The 14,483-nt window shown below is 33.7% G+C and overlaps 1 protein-coding gene across 1 annotated transcript in view; it reads left to right on the forward strand.

Moving 5' to 3' along the window:
* The window catches only part of LOC134248925 (uncharacterized), a gene marked incomplete at its 3' end in the record, with an annotated part of 59,737 nt that overhangs the window by 30,193 nt on the left and 15,061 nt on the right, over positions 1–14,483 (forward strand). The window contains exon 10 of the mRNA XM_062731313.1: positions 10,750–11,004. Coding sequence (XP_062587297.1) covers positions 10,750–11,004 — 255 coding nt within the window. The remainder of the gene's footprint in view (positions 1–10,749; positions 11,005–14,483) is intronic.

Here is a 14,483-nt window from a genome sequence, read left to right on the forward strand (position 1 = left end):
AATGGTGACTTAATGGTGGTCTAAAAGTTACCATAAAGGACCTGTAAGCCACCATTAAGCTATCATTAAGCTACATTTAAGCACCCATTAAGGACTTTGAGTTGGCTTAATGGTAACTTAATGTTGGTGTAAATGTTACTTAAAGGTGCTTAATGGTGACTTAATGGTGACTTAAAGACAACCATTAAACCACCATTAAGGACCTATAAGTCACCATTAAGCCGGACTTAAAAGGTGTGTTTCATCTTGTGAACGAACAATATTCAAGATCAAAAGTCCACAAAACAATACAAACTAGTGCTAATTGTAACGGGGACCGTTACAGATGTTCCCCAAACGCTCCCCAACTCCCTTTTGGTGCCATATACCCTGTAAGCTTCATTAAATAAGACATACTCTATGCATTTGAGACCTTAACAACGTTTACCCAGAAGTGTACCAAGTTCATTCAAATTTTAGCATTGCACGCGTGCACGTGTGAATGCATGTGCGTAATGACCATATCATATTGTCTACAGAATCTATATATTTTAATATACTAAATATTAAAGTATTTAATCCAAAAGTATTAAAAAATACGCTCATTCAGGTGTATTTTTGATTTTACGCATTTCGCGTGCACGCACGTGCATACATGAGCATGGTGACCATACCTTCTCGTAGAAGTCCATTACATCTATCTATGTTCTAAATCCCACCCCGTTTGGTTGAAAACCAGGGGAGTTATAGCTGTTTAAAGTTTTAGCCAATGAGATTGCAGCACATGTACATGCACGTGTACGAATGTGCATGGTGACTTTACCTTCTTGTAGAGGTCCATTATATCTATCTATGTTCCAAATCCCATCCTGTTAAGTTGAAAATCCAGGGAGTTATAGCTATTTAAAGTTTAAGCCAATCAGATTGCATCGCACGTGCATGCACGTGTTTTCATGATAATTACCATATATCACGTTGTATGATATCCTAATGTATGGCTATGTTCAAAATTTCAAAGGATTTCGTCAAAAAAACAAGAAAGATATTGAGACTTTAGTTTCAGTCAATCAGAGCGAAGCGCACGTGCATGCGCGTGATATCTTGCTATTTTGACCATGTCATATTGTCTATGCTACTAATATATCCTTATATTATCAGTTTCAAAGCATTTCATCAAAAATGTGAAAAGTTACGCCTATATCAATTAAATCGGTCATTTCACGTGTTGCACGTGCACGCTCTTGCAAGCACGTGCGCGCAAAATGACCTTCGTTCCGCAAATCTACATAACATGCCTACTGACCCTAAAAAGGTTTTACCTAAGTCGGATGTGTAGTTTACAAGATCACTCCCGGACAAAAAAGTACCCAGGAAGAAGAAGAAAAATAATAATAACTAGAAACGATGTCGTTGCGAGCAACGACAGGTCTTCCGTCCGTTTCTGAATTAAAAACACCAAAAATCGAGATAAAAAAGGGATAAAGAAAATTCGGATATTTGGGGGAGCGAACCCGGGTCGCCCGCGTGACAATCCAACGCGCTACGAGTTCAGCCATTGAAAACACCGCTTCAAATATTTAAATGCAAATATCTCGAGATTGCCCTTTTCAATTCTTAAACAAATTACATATTTCTCATTCGCATAAGAGTCACTTTTAAGATAATTAAAATCGTAGAAAAACATTTGAAAACAAAAAAATGGAAAAATGCACTTTTTAAATTCGCTTCCGGTTGCGACCGGAAGCACCGACGACGCAGGAAATGGGGCTTACGCACATCTAATAACCATGACCTATGCTCTTAGATAAGTCTCCAGTTCATATTCTCAGCCATTTTCGATAAAAGTGCGCGACAAAATCGCATTTTAAAATCAGGAAACTGGCCATAACTTGGCACCAAAAGCGAGTTATCAAATTTCCTCCCCGATGTATCAAGTTCATATTGATGCGCATAATTTCTGAAAATTTCATTGAAATCCATTGAATGGTTGCTGAGAAATCGCGTGCACAAAATTTTGGGAAAAAAATAAGAAAAATAATAAGAAACAGTAGAATCACTATAAGGTCTTCCGTGAAGACGGAAGACCTTAACTAGAAAGGAACTCGTTGCGAGCAACGAGAGGTCTTCCGTCCGATTCTGAAAATAGAAAACCCGCAAAATCGAGCTGAAAAAGTGATACATGTAAAACATTTTACGGAAACAAAGGGGATTGAACCCGGGTCGCCAGCATGAAAATACAAAGCGCTTACTGTTACGCTATTGGGACCACATCTCTTAATCTACTTTTACATACTTCTGAAACAGTACATCTGTCTTAGAATAATGAAAGGCGGTCACTATTCATAATTTTGCGTCAAACGCCACGAGTAAATCTTCGCGCCAAACTTGCTCAAGATGAACACATAGGAAATTGTTACTTGAGTTTTAACAGTAATTTTTAGGATAGATAATCTATAAGTGATGAACAGATAATACTGTTTTCTTTCCTTTATTCGATATGTATGCAGCTTTTTATTCCATGCAACTCCATATACAGGCATGCCAATGTTATATTTCTGCACTATTGTCGCCATCTGTCTACTACTTAAGTCGGGTCAGGATACATTATTTCGTGCCAAAGGTCACAAGTAGTTCTTAACGCTATTCCTTTTAAATGTTTGATCTATTTAATGGATCTGATAGCTTCAATGGAAATTAGAAATGTATGTTCTTATAACCGGAATTTCGAGCGTTAGAAAGTAAATTTATCACATTATACAAATATAATATCGTATACGGCCAAGTAACACTAAAGCTGATAATTCGGTAAAATTTTCCACGAATTTTGTATCCTGTTTACCCCCAAAGTGGAGATGAGTTACACGTTCATGAAAAGACTGGAGTGTTTCACTGAAAAAAAAAATCACTCGTCCTCCGACGGTCAAGGAATCTGATACTATTTATGTCAATAACTTGCATTTATTACAAGAATATTCATATAACCTTTAATAAACAATCTTTTAAAAATGTTTTTCTTATTTTTGTCTTTTCTATTCATTTAATATATCACAAGCCTGCTTAAATTAAAATAAACAGAAGTCAAGTCATACTTCAGAAACATAGTGAATATTAAGTCAGGCAAGTTTCTTGAAAAGTATTATAACCATGGTTTAGGATAAGTTTTCCCTGGAGCAAAATAAAAGACTGAAGTCATCGTATTTACACTTGTAGCCATGTTGTATTCTACTTTGAGATGCAGACAAAAGCGATTTCAATAGAAGTTTGAGGAAACCTCATGTTAAAGGTATACTCAATGCAACGTAATTGCGATGTAGCAATCAAAAGAATCCTTTACATTTCATAAATCTTTTTGGTAGAAGTTTCGTTCATCTAAACGCTCAGCTGACCTTCTAGAACCCGACTTGCTTAATGGCGGAGTTTACCGAGACCGCCGCCATCTTGGACACGCTTCAGATTTTTAAATGCGAATATCTAGTGTGTGGATTGATCAATTCTTAGATAAATTATATATTAGGCCTTTCCAGTAGGGTCTTTCTTACAATTAATTATATCAAAGAAAAATATTGAAAAACAAAAAAAATTGAAAAAGTGTACATTTTCAATTCACTTCCTGTAGCGACCGGAAGTACTTACGACGAAAACGAAGTCAAAATTGCACATCTATAACTCATGGTCTATCATCTCTAACAAGTCTCCAGTTAATATCTTTAGCGGTTTTCGAGAACACTCGAAGACAAAATAGCATTTTAAAATCAGGAAATTGCCCATAACTTGGCACTGGTACCGAATTTTCCAACAAACGGAATTTTGTATAAAATTCATATAATGACCTATAATTCCTGAAATTTTCATTGAAATCCACCGAATAGTTTACGAGAAATCGCCTGCACAAAATTTTGTCTAAAAAAAAAAGAATAATAATAATAATAATAATAAGAAACAATAGAATCACTATAAGGTCTTCCGTGAAGACGGAAGACCTTAACTAGAAAGTCTGCTATTGCAAGCAATAGCATATGTCGCCCCGTATTAGACAAGACTTTCATTTTTATCATCACTAAAACAAAAGTCCATAAGCTAAGTTTGAAAACCTTTGAGTTATATCAGTCCTTTCCATTGGAAACGGAAGACCTTAATTCGGTACATCCCTCTCATTATTTTTAGAATCGGTAGGAGAAGAAAGTAGTGCAGGAAAATTACAAGTTCCTCAATTTGCAGACTTGCATAAACGAAATCTGGCAGATGTACTGAACTGAGCCTCATACTTCTTAATTGGCAGTATCTTTCCTATCATAAAAGCTTGGGAAATGTAATTTATGAAGAAGATCAGCCGAATTATTTTATGTATTGTAACGCCAGTGGGAACTCTGAAATTTCCCTCTTTCACTTTCATTTTAGAGGTTCTACCGAAAAACGAATCTGACATGCCACCATCAATTCGAGCATTTCTGCATTGCAGAGAGCTGATGTGTGTTATGAGATGATAAATCATGTGTGAACTTTCTCAGTTTAGCGGAATCATGAACATTTTCGGCGAGATGAATGTTTTGTATACAGTGGTGATCAAGGCTTTGCGAACCATCAGGAGCGGATCAAAGAATTTATGAATGAATAAAAACTATGGAAATGACGTACCAATTTTTTAATTTATACTTGCACTATCTAATGAAATGAATAATATACAAGTGATAGATATACAAGAAAACGCGAAATGATAATAAATGCAGCTGACAATCGTTATTTTTTTTTATATAGATAAAATAAAATATTTATAAATTCAAGAGACAAAACAGAAGGAGAATGAATGATGGCAAAATATCACATGACGGGAACTGAATTTTATGAATGAAGATTTTAAAAAGTTACTTGTAAGTTGTATATGTTATATCTGTGTATTGTACTTGGCTGTGTGCTTCAAAAAAAAGGGGGGGGGGTCATCTTGAACATAGTAAATAGCCATAACGTTTGAACGGTAAGTACTAGGGCTTTTGTATTTCAAATATGTAATCCTTGTGAAAAGAACTTTTATTGGATACGACGAACTTTGACCCTTTGACCTAGACCTTGGAGAACACATGTGTACATCTGAATCTTTTTTTCTGTTTCGTTTCTATGGCAACCGTGAGCGACTCATTACAATTATTTTGAAAGTAGAAATCACTTTGACACATTGCAAGGAATAAACATTGAAAGTTTCAAAACGATTTCCTGAGTAGTTATTGAGAAAATCGAAATTAAAGAATTTTTACTTTCACCTGGTTTCCATGGCAATAATCGATTATATGAAAATTTTAAATACGAGTTGCAGAACTACAGATACTAATCCTTAAAATAAGAAAAATTTCATGACGAACGTGTAAGGGACCAGAGAGAACACTCTCGGACAAAATTTGTCGCTTTTTACAGGTTTCCATGGCAACGGTAGACATATTGGAACTGAACGACCTCACTGCACAACTACAACCAGTGATCGTCCTTTGAGGAAAGTTTCAGGAAGATTGTCCCAGCCATCTCCGAGAAACAGCCTGGATAAAAAAAACATGCGTACAATATCAATATGTCGTCCCCGACTTCGTTCGGGGCGACATAATAACTAGAGCAAAGCTCGTTGCAAAGCAACGAGTAGGTCTTCCGTCCAGTTTTGACCGGAAGTGCCGGAAATGACATCAACAAAAGGAGGCAATGAGCTAAGTCGTCTCCAATGACTTTATACTTTCAATTTAGCATCAAAACCTTCAAAATCAGCTATTTTTGGCTACTTCCGGTTTGACCGGAAGTGAGGATGACGGACGGAAAATTAATTTTTATACTTGCAGAAACATACGTTATCCAAAAACTTGTCAAGAACGGCAAAAATACGCGTTTTCCGACTACTTCCGGTTTGGCCGGAAGTGACGACGCCGGACGTATTTTGATGACTCCAATATATTAAGCTTGACATTTTGAACAACTTTGCTTCTTTGACGTATTACAAATTCTCAATACTTTTTGAGATATAAAGGAAAAAATGTCGGCCCCTCTAGTACCTTAATTTTAGGGGCCAGCCCTTTTTTCGAGATATCATTTGAAAGATCTTGGAATTCTACACTTCTTTTGGTCTATATATTTTATCAAAATATTTCCAGGTAAAAAGATATAGTAGAAAAGGTGTTAACAATTTTGAAATTCGAGATACGACTATTTTCGCGCCATAGCGAGCGCCGACGTGCGGCACTTCAGATAGAAATGAAATAAATTTTACATATCTATAGACTTCGGACTATCATACCTGAAATTTCACGTTTCTATCTATAGCCATTTTTTAGAACGTTCTAGGACAACCTGACCCTTCAAAAATCATAAAATCGACAATATCTCCAAACCGGAAGTGACGTCATCAAATCGGAAAAAAATGCATAAGTTTCAAGTAATGTTACATAAGTCCTGAAAGTTTCATGGAAATCCATCGAACCGTTTTCGAGAAATCGCGTGCACAAAATCGGTAAGAAAAAAAAGAATAATAATAATAACTAGAGCAAAGCTTGTTGCAAAGCAACGAGTAGGTCTACCGTCCTGTTTGACCGGAAGTAGCTTTCATTTAATAAATATGTGAAATAACGCCCAAAAATGGTTTGAATCCTCTAAATCCATATTAATAAATGCAAAAAAAGCCATTTTCTGCTACTTCCGGTTTGACCGGAAGTGATGACGACGGACGGAAAATTAATTTTAATGCTTCCAGAGACATATGTTACCAAAAAAACTGTCAAGAACGGCTAAAATACGCGTTTTCCGATTACTTCCGGTTTTACCGGAAGTGACGACGCCGAGCGTATTTTGATGACTACAATAGATTCAGCTTAACATTTTGAACAACTTTGCTTCTTTCACGTATCACAAATTCTCAATATTTTTTGAAATATAAAGGAAAAACTTTCGGCCCCTTTAGGCCCCTAATTTAAGGGGCCAGCCCTTATTTCTAGATGTCATTTGAAAGATCTTAAAATTCTACACCTTTTTTGTTCTACATGCTTTAACAAAATATTTCTAGGTAAAAAGTTATCGTAGAAAAGGTGCTAAAAATTTTGAAATTCTAGATAGGACTATTTTTGGGCCATAGCGAGCGTCGGCGCCTCGTACTTCCGGTAGTTGTGATATACTTAGTGCACTTCTCCAAAGGTTGCTCTAGCATCACTGAAAATTTCATGCTTCTGTGTTGAGTACTTTTTGACAAAACTGCCGGACAAAGTGACCCTCTAAAAATCACTAAATCGCAGAAATCTCCGAACCGGACGTGACGTCATTAAAATAAAAAAATATTTGTCTAGATTTTTTGATGTTCTATCAGACCTGAAAGTTTCATGAAAATCGATCAAGCCGTTCTCGAGAAATCGCGCGCACAAAATCGGTAAGAAAAAAAAAACAATAATAAAAATAGTGGAAAAGAAACCTAAGAAAAACAATAAGGTCTTCCGCTGAAGACGGAAGATCTTAATAATAAAAGTGAAAAAGAAACCTAAGAATAACAAGAAGGTCTTCCGCTGAAGACGAAAGACCTTAATAATAAGAAACAATAGAATCACTATAAGGTCTTCCGTGAAGACGGAAGACCTTAATAATAAGAAACAGAGTAAAAACAATATGTTCCCCAACTTCGTTTGGGGAACATAAATAGGAGAGGAGCAAACACGGACATCCGAAAAATCAGAAGTAAGATCAGGTTCCATGGAGGAGTTAACATCCCCATACGACCGGTCACAACTCCTGTACGCTTGTGTTCCTTGTCATGATCAGGAAATAACGGAAAAATCCGTCATCAATTCAGTGTATAAATAATTGATTAACAATAAGTATGAAAAAAGTCAGTTAGAAATTATAAATTGTATTTGCTGAAAAGTTCATTGTATTTACAACAGAACTTACGGAATGATAAAGAGGTAGGTTCACAAACTCCATAAAATGGCCCTGTAAATATACCAATTAACCGACCAAGTCTTAAGGTTCTATTTGGAAATCAACATAAAGTAGATACTTAGTGCTTTCAGTTCATATAAAAAAAATTTCGTCTGAGAGTCAAAGTTTGGAAACTCAGACGTTGTGAAACTGCAATGTTCTTGATTTTTTAAGAAAATGGGTGAAATTGAGCATCTTTAACTTTTAATAAAAATATGAGCCCACACCGCGATCCAAAAAAAAATTTGACTATTTTGGACTAGGATCCTCTGAAATTGTTCTTCCATTATATATTTAAATATTTTAGATCAGAGGTTGGGAGCTATGCAAAATATTAAAAAAAAAAAAACAGCTTAATTTTTTGTCATTTTTAGAGAATTTTCCAGATTTTAGGAAAATGACAAAATACATGACGTCATAATACATAGACAAGAGACAAAATTACGTAATTTTTATTTGATATGAAGTCACCAAGGGTCCAAGTGAAATTTAACATATTTTCAACTAAAAATGAGTTGTTCTGATTTTTCAAAAATTCACAGGGCCAAAAAATGGACCAATGTGACTTTTGTTCTTTAAACGAGACTGCTGATACATTTGTTTCATCAACTTTTTGTCAATAATTTTACCCCGTTTTAGAAACTGTTCATATGTGGAGTATACTCGTGTGTATCCAATCAATAGAAGTATATAAACTCCGTATGCAGGAGAGGAAGGTACTGTATATTGCTGCATAAGTAAGGGAAACTGACGATAGATAAACTAGCCATCACTTTTATCATAGAGCTTGGATGTTGATTTATCATTATCGTCTTTTCATGTACGTAAAATATCCGAATCTGAAACAGATGTGTTTGACTTAGAGGTATCCTTTATTTCAAGCTCACCATGATATATCGTATCGACATAAGAAAAAAAGAAATAAAAGAGCCGTGGCGCATTTGATAGCCACTTTCGCCTACTCTAGTAGTGATTTTTTAAATACATAGTTTAACCAAAATTTTGTCATACAACGTTAATTTATGCAAGCCTTAAAGCAAATCACACAAAAATAATATTCAAATATTAATTATTTCCCTCATATAAGAGATATAAAAATCCTTCAGTTTATATGGAGAATATAGTAAATACGGAGGTTTCCCCCTAAGCAATGACAAACTGTAGCAAAAGACCACCCTTAACCAACAAAACAACTTCTGAATATTTTTGGATATGACTGCACCTCATTACATTTAGATTATTGTGATTAAAGGTGGTCTTCATATTGAAAATGTTGAAAATATGTATTTAATTTTTCTTCTAAAATTATTTAAAGATTCAACAATCTGTCTTAATCTTATCCCTTGAACTAACATGACTTCTTGGCGTAGTGGTATGATTGCTGGATTGTAGATGTAATGATCGTGAGTTCGTGTCTCAAAGTGTGTGTTTCTTATCCATGCTTTTATTTTTTTTTCCTCTATGTGTATTTTTTCTATGTTTTCTTTTATTATTTTATAAAACATGTATTAATAATAATAGAGATAAAATAAACAACAACAGACTTTGAATGTATCTCGGGAAAAACAGTCCTAAACTATTTTGATGACACAAAGTCATAACTGCTAGCTTGTTTTATTTTCAAAATTTTCTAAAAATCTTGTTTAAAATAAGAGTATTGAACAAAATGGTTGTCATGTAACAAACTCGCAACTATGAAAATATAACACTTGTCCATAAATGATTACATACATGTAGTTTGATTTAGAATTTTTGAATACAAACAGGTGTTTTCCTTTTAAATGCCTGAGTCGGTTCATGTTTTATGCAAGAGAAGAGTAATATTTACAAGGGATGAAAGTTAGGACGTGATCTATGCTAAAAAGCAAGGGAGTAATTAATTTGAATTTTTTTTCTTTTGATGATATATCTTTTCAAGAATTATTGAAAGGACCACATAAGTCCGTGTTTCGCATTTTAGGTGCATCAATGTAAGCCAATCAAATGTTACGGCTCATTGATAATAATTAATACGGCAACATGTAGAAAGTAAAGGCAAACTCTTGACAAAAAAATCCACGAAGAACGATATTTTCTACCACTTTTAAGGTGCGCCCACTCCCACAGCTGTACGAGGTTGTTGGGATAAATTCTACATAAGGCTGCATGGAGGTCGCCATATTGTTTCAAACGTCATATTATTTATGTATGTTACAGCTATTTTCATTGGACAAATATTAAAGAGCTTCAAAAGACTTAACTCAATTACAGCGATAGGCGGCGCAATTAAAGTTCCCATTTGATAGGACTAAATCTGCCAAGAGTTTTAGAGTAGACTTCAGATCGGAAGCCCTTGGCTAGCGAAGATGCTATGGATTTTGAAAAAAAAAAGATTTATGTGTTTGGCATAGCTGTAGTTCAAAAAGATCACATTAATTGCTCCATAGTGTTAAAAGAAGCGCACAGACACACATAGTTAACCTAAACAGATTAAAGAAATTTGGGAAACTTTTGGACTTGTCTTTATAATTAAAAAATATTATTCATATAAAAAATATTATTTCAAACAAAAAACCCTCAAATTCTGTAAAATTTGAGTGAACAATGTAACACCAAGCGAATAGGTAAGTTTTTGGCGTAAAACAAATTGCGAGAAAGGCAACAAATGTTATATATGTAGAGTACTTGTTGTATATGTACATGTATCCAATTAAATGACCTGTTACAACGCGAATCGAAATTATTGTTCTGTAAGAGAATATTTGCGTATGTAATTACACACAAGTGTAATATTATTTTTTAGAAACCTACAACAATTCTTGAAATATTCTTTTAGCATTGCATCTTCTATTGTTTTAGTAAGAATTCCAGAAGAAGTAATTGGGTGGAACGATGAAAGAAAACAACGATTTATTGAGGAATTGAAGAAAGGGAAATCTCGAATCCATCGAGCTAGAGTAATAGTTGTTGGCTGTGCAGGAGCAGGTAAAACAACTTTGGTTGAAAGACTCAAACATCCAGACAGAGATGAGATGCCTACAACTACCACAACTGTTGGTCTTGATGTTCACAAAAATGTGTTCCTAGTCGACGGCGGGAAACTAATATTGATGGGTAAAAAACATGTTTACATAATTATCTATATTTGTGGTCGTATACTTTTGTCTTATTTCTTATGCTCTTAATTGTATAACCTTCAATTTCTATCTCTAAACTATAAACAAGAGAGGTAAATGGTTAACCGTAAAACTTGATTGTAATACTCTTCATTATGCACTCTTCTTCTTGGTCAAAACCCCAACACTAACAAAAGACGCAAACGAAGTAACAAGTTTGAAACATAGATTAATTGAAAACCCACAGGAATATGCCTGAAAATTCTGGAAACATGACAATCTTACCCTGTAAGTGTTACTGACATTCTGATACTTCCTTTAAAACAATATAAGGGTTTTCATTATTGTCATTATTCAAATTATGAAAGTTGAAACTGAACAACCGATAGAATGATATATTCATCGACTCTTCCTAACCTGAATAGTGTTGTGTCGTTAAAAATGACTAAATTTAATGTTAAAAATGACTAAATTTAATGAAGATTGTAAAGTAGAATATTTCAGCTTTGACGACTTTATATTGAGCAGTTATATGTACATGTAGCTCACACATTTTTGCGCTCAAAATATTTGAAATTGAATTCGAAGGTTTCATTAATCCAAACAATTTTAATGGTTTTTGTTTTCAAAGAGGATATTCAAGGGGGCGCTCAAGTACAGAGATAATGGCAGTTAATGCAATAAATCTTTAAACTTTATCTCAAACAAAGATCTGGTCATCAAATCAAAAAACTATATTAGGTTTTGTGTCATTCATTATCTTTGTCAGTTCAGACACCAGGATCCATTCTTACTTTTTCCGGTGTGTATTTTTTGCATTATTCATCTTTTTATATTTTTCCGTTTCTTTCTCGTTATAGAACTAAAAATCTATTTTCCCACGTCAACAGACTTAACTTTATAGATCGACTTACGCAGCATTGTTAAGGCTTGAATAAGGGGGAAATGTCTAATTTATACGGGAAATGTTTACTGTGACGTCACACAAAATAGGTTCATGTACATTTTATATTCCTCATAATACCAGAAAACCAAAGCAAACCATAGTTGTAATACTACCATCGTCAAAGAAATCATTTCTTACCACAATAAAGAAATGGAAGAAACTGTACAAGGAAAGAATAAAATCTCCACAAGAAACTGTAAATAAGCAAAGATCCGACATAGAAAATCTGAAAGCAGAAAACAATGAAATAAAAAAAAAATGCAAATTCTGCACTAGCCAAATATATATATATATATATATATATATATATATATATATATATATATATATATATATATATATATATATATATATATATATATATATATATATATAATATAATACTTTATTTAAAGAGGGTAACCCGATTAGTGCAATGCACTAGTCTTCCTCGGGGCCCTCTAAACACATTCACAATAATACAATATTAAAAACATCGTACAATATTATAATAAATAATACAACGTGACGTGAAAAAAACATGTACATATACAGATTGATTCAAGAACATGAAATTATATAACTTTTAGTTTCTACATGTTATAATGAATTTTTCTACATTTTTACGAAAAGTTTGTACAGTTGGTGAGAAACGGATATGCAAAGGTAATTTGTTCCATAAATGAACTCCAGAATAATGAAAAGAATTTTTAAATTGATTTGTTCGATATTTTGGTAGATGAAGGTCATAGTTCGTTTCAGATCGTAGAACATAACTATTAGAGGAAATAAATTCAAAGGAGTCTCTTAAATATGTTGGTGCCATACCATGAAGTGTTTTGTACAGTAATACATATTTATGAAAATCAATTAACTCATAAATGGTCAGCCATCCAAGTTTTTCAAATAATGGTAGTGAAGGGGCATCATAAGCTACATCTAAAATAATCCGGGCTGCCCTTTTTTGCAATTTAAAAACTCTATCTATGCCAGCACCTGGCGCATTACCCCAAATAGTAAGACAATAATTCAAAGAAGGCAGAATGTATGCATTATAAAATATTTTTCTCGTGTGTAAGGGAAGAAACTTCTTAATTCTGCGTAAAGTATACAATTTATAAGTCAAAGATTTACAAACTGAGTCAATATGATAATTAAAGCGCAATGAATGGTCAATATGTACTCCCAAAAGCTTTTCAGATTCAACATTTTCAATTAATTTGTTTGACGCATATAAATTTAGTTCAGGGGAATTTATTCTTGATTTTCTCTGTTGAGTTCCCATGAGCATACATTTTGTCTTGTTGGTATTTTAACACCATTTGATTTTTGGAACACCAATTTTCTATCTGACACAAATCAGAGTTTAGGGCATTTTCAATATCTTCTACATTTTTATGATATGTATGTAAGGTTGCATCATCAGCAAACATATCAATATCTGTTCTATTTACATGTAGAGGGAGATCATTTATATACAATAAAAATAATAGGGGACCTAAGATAGATCCCTGGGGCACTCCTGCTGTGACGGGCAAAAAATCAGAGGAATATGTACCTATTTTTACACACTGAGACCTTGAGGTTAAATAAGATTGAAACCATTTAATAGCCATTTGGTCAAAGTGATATGATTAAAGTTTACTTATAAGAATATCATGATTAACCAAATCAAATGCCTTGCTAAAATCGATGAAAGTTATGCCTACTAAATTTCCTTGGTCCATAGCTTGTAGCCAATTATCTGTAAGTTTTGTTAGAGCCGTTTGGCATGAGTGAAATTCTCGAAATCCAGATTGTGATTTAAATAAGAGATCAAAGCTAGAGGTAAAGTTACGTATCTGATTGGCTATGTGTTTTTCAACTAATTTTGATAATGTTGGAAGAATGGATATCGGTCTGTAGTTCCCTGGATCTGCGTGGTCGCCATTTTTGAAAATAGGAGTAACTTTTGCTTGTTTTAAACGGGATGGAAATACTCCATTATTGATGCTAGTATTTATAAGATGTGTAATAGATTTGCATATAACATTTGCCGAAAGCTTTAGAAGACGAGGTCCAATCAAATCTATACCGGCCGACTTGTTTACATCAAGTGTATTCAACATATTTAATACTTCAAACTCACTTATATGATTTATACTGAAAACATTTTCTTTCCCTAGTTTAGTTTCTGTAAAACTATTTAATAATTCTGAATCAAAACTTTCTACTGACATATCTGCTAATAATTTACAGGATATTTCAGTAAAGTGTTTGTTAAAAATATCAACAATATCCTGTAAATCTTCGAAATCCGAACCATTTTGTGTTATATGGGTAGGTGTGAAATTTTTTGAATCTGATGCCAATTGGTTTAAATAACTCCACATTTCTTTAGGACTTGAACTATCTTCAATTGCTGATTTGTAATACTTTGATTTGGCTTGATCTATTAATTGTGTCACTTTATTTCTCCAAAATTTGTAATTTTCTGAATTTCTTTGTAGATGGTATGTATCACGTAAATGTCTAGCATCATTTATTTCCTGAGTAAGCCATTTAGGTCGAAT

This window comes from Saccostrea cucullata, unplaced genomic scaffold, assembly GCF_032062105.1.
Source record: "Saccostrea cucullata isolate Sc308-1 unplaced genomic scaffold, CSIRO_AGI_Scuc_v1 ctg3450, whole genome shotgun sequence".
Classification (NCBI taxonomy): domain Eukaryota; kingdom Metazoa; phylum Mollusca; class Bivalvia; order Ostreida; family Ostreidae; genus Saccostrea; species Saccostrea cuccullata.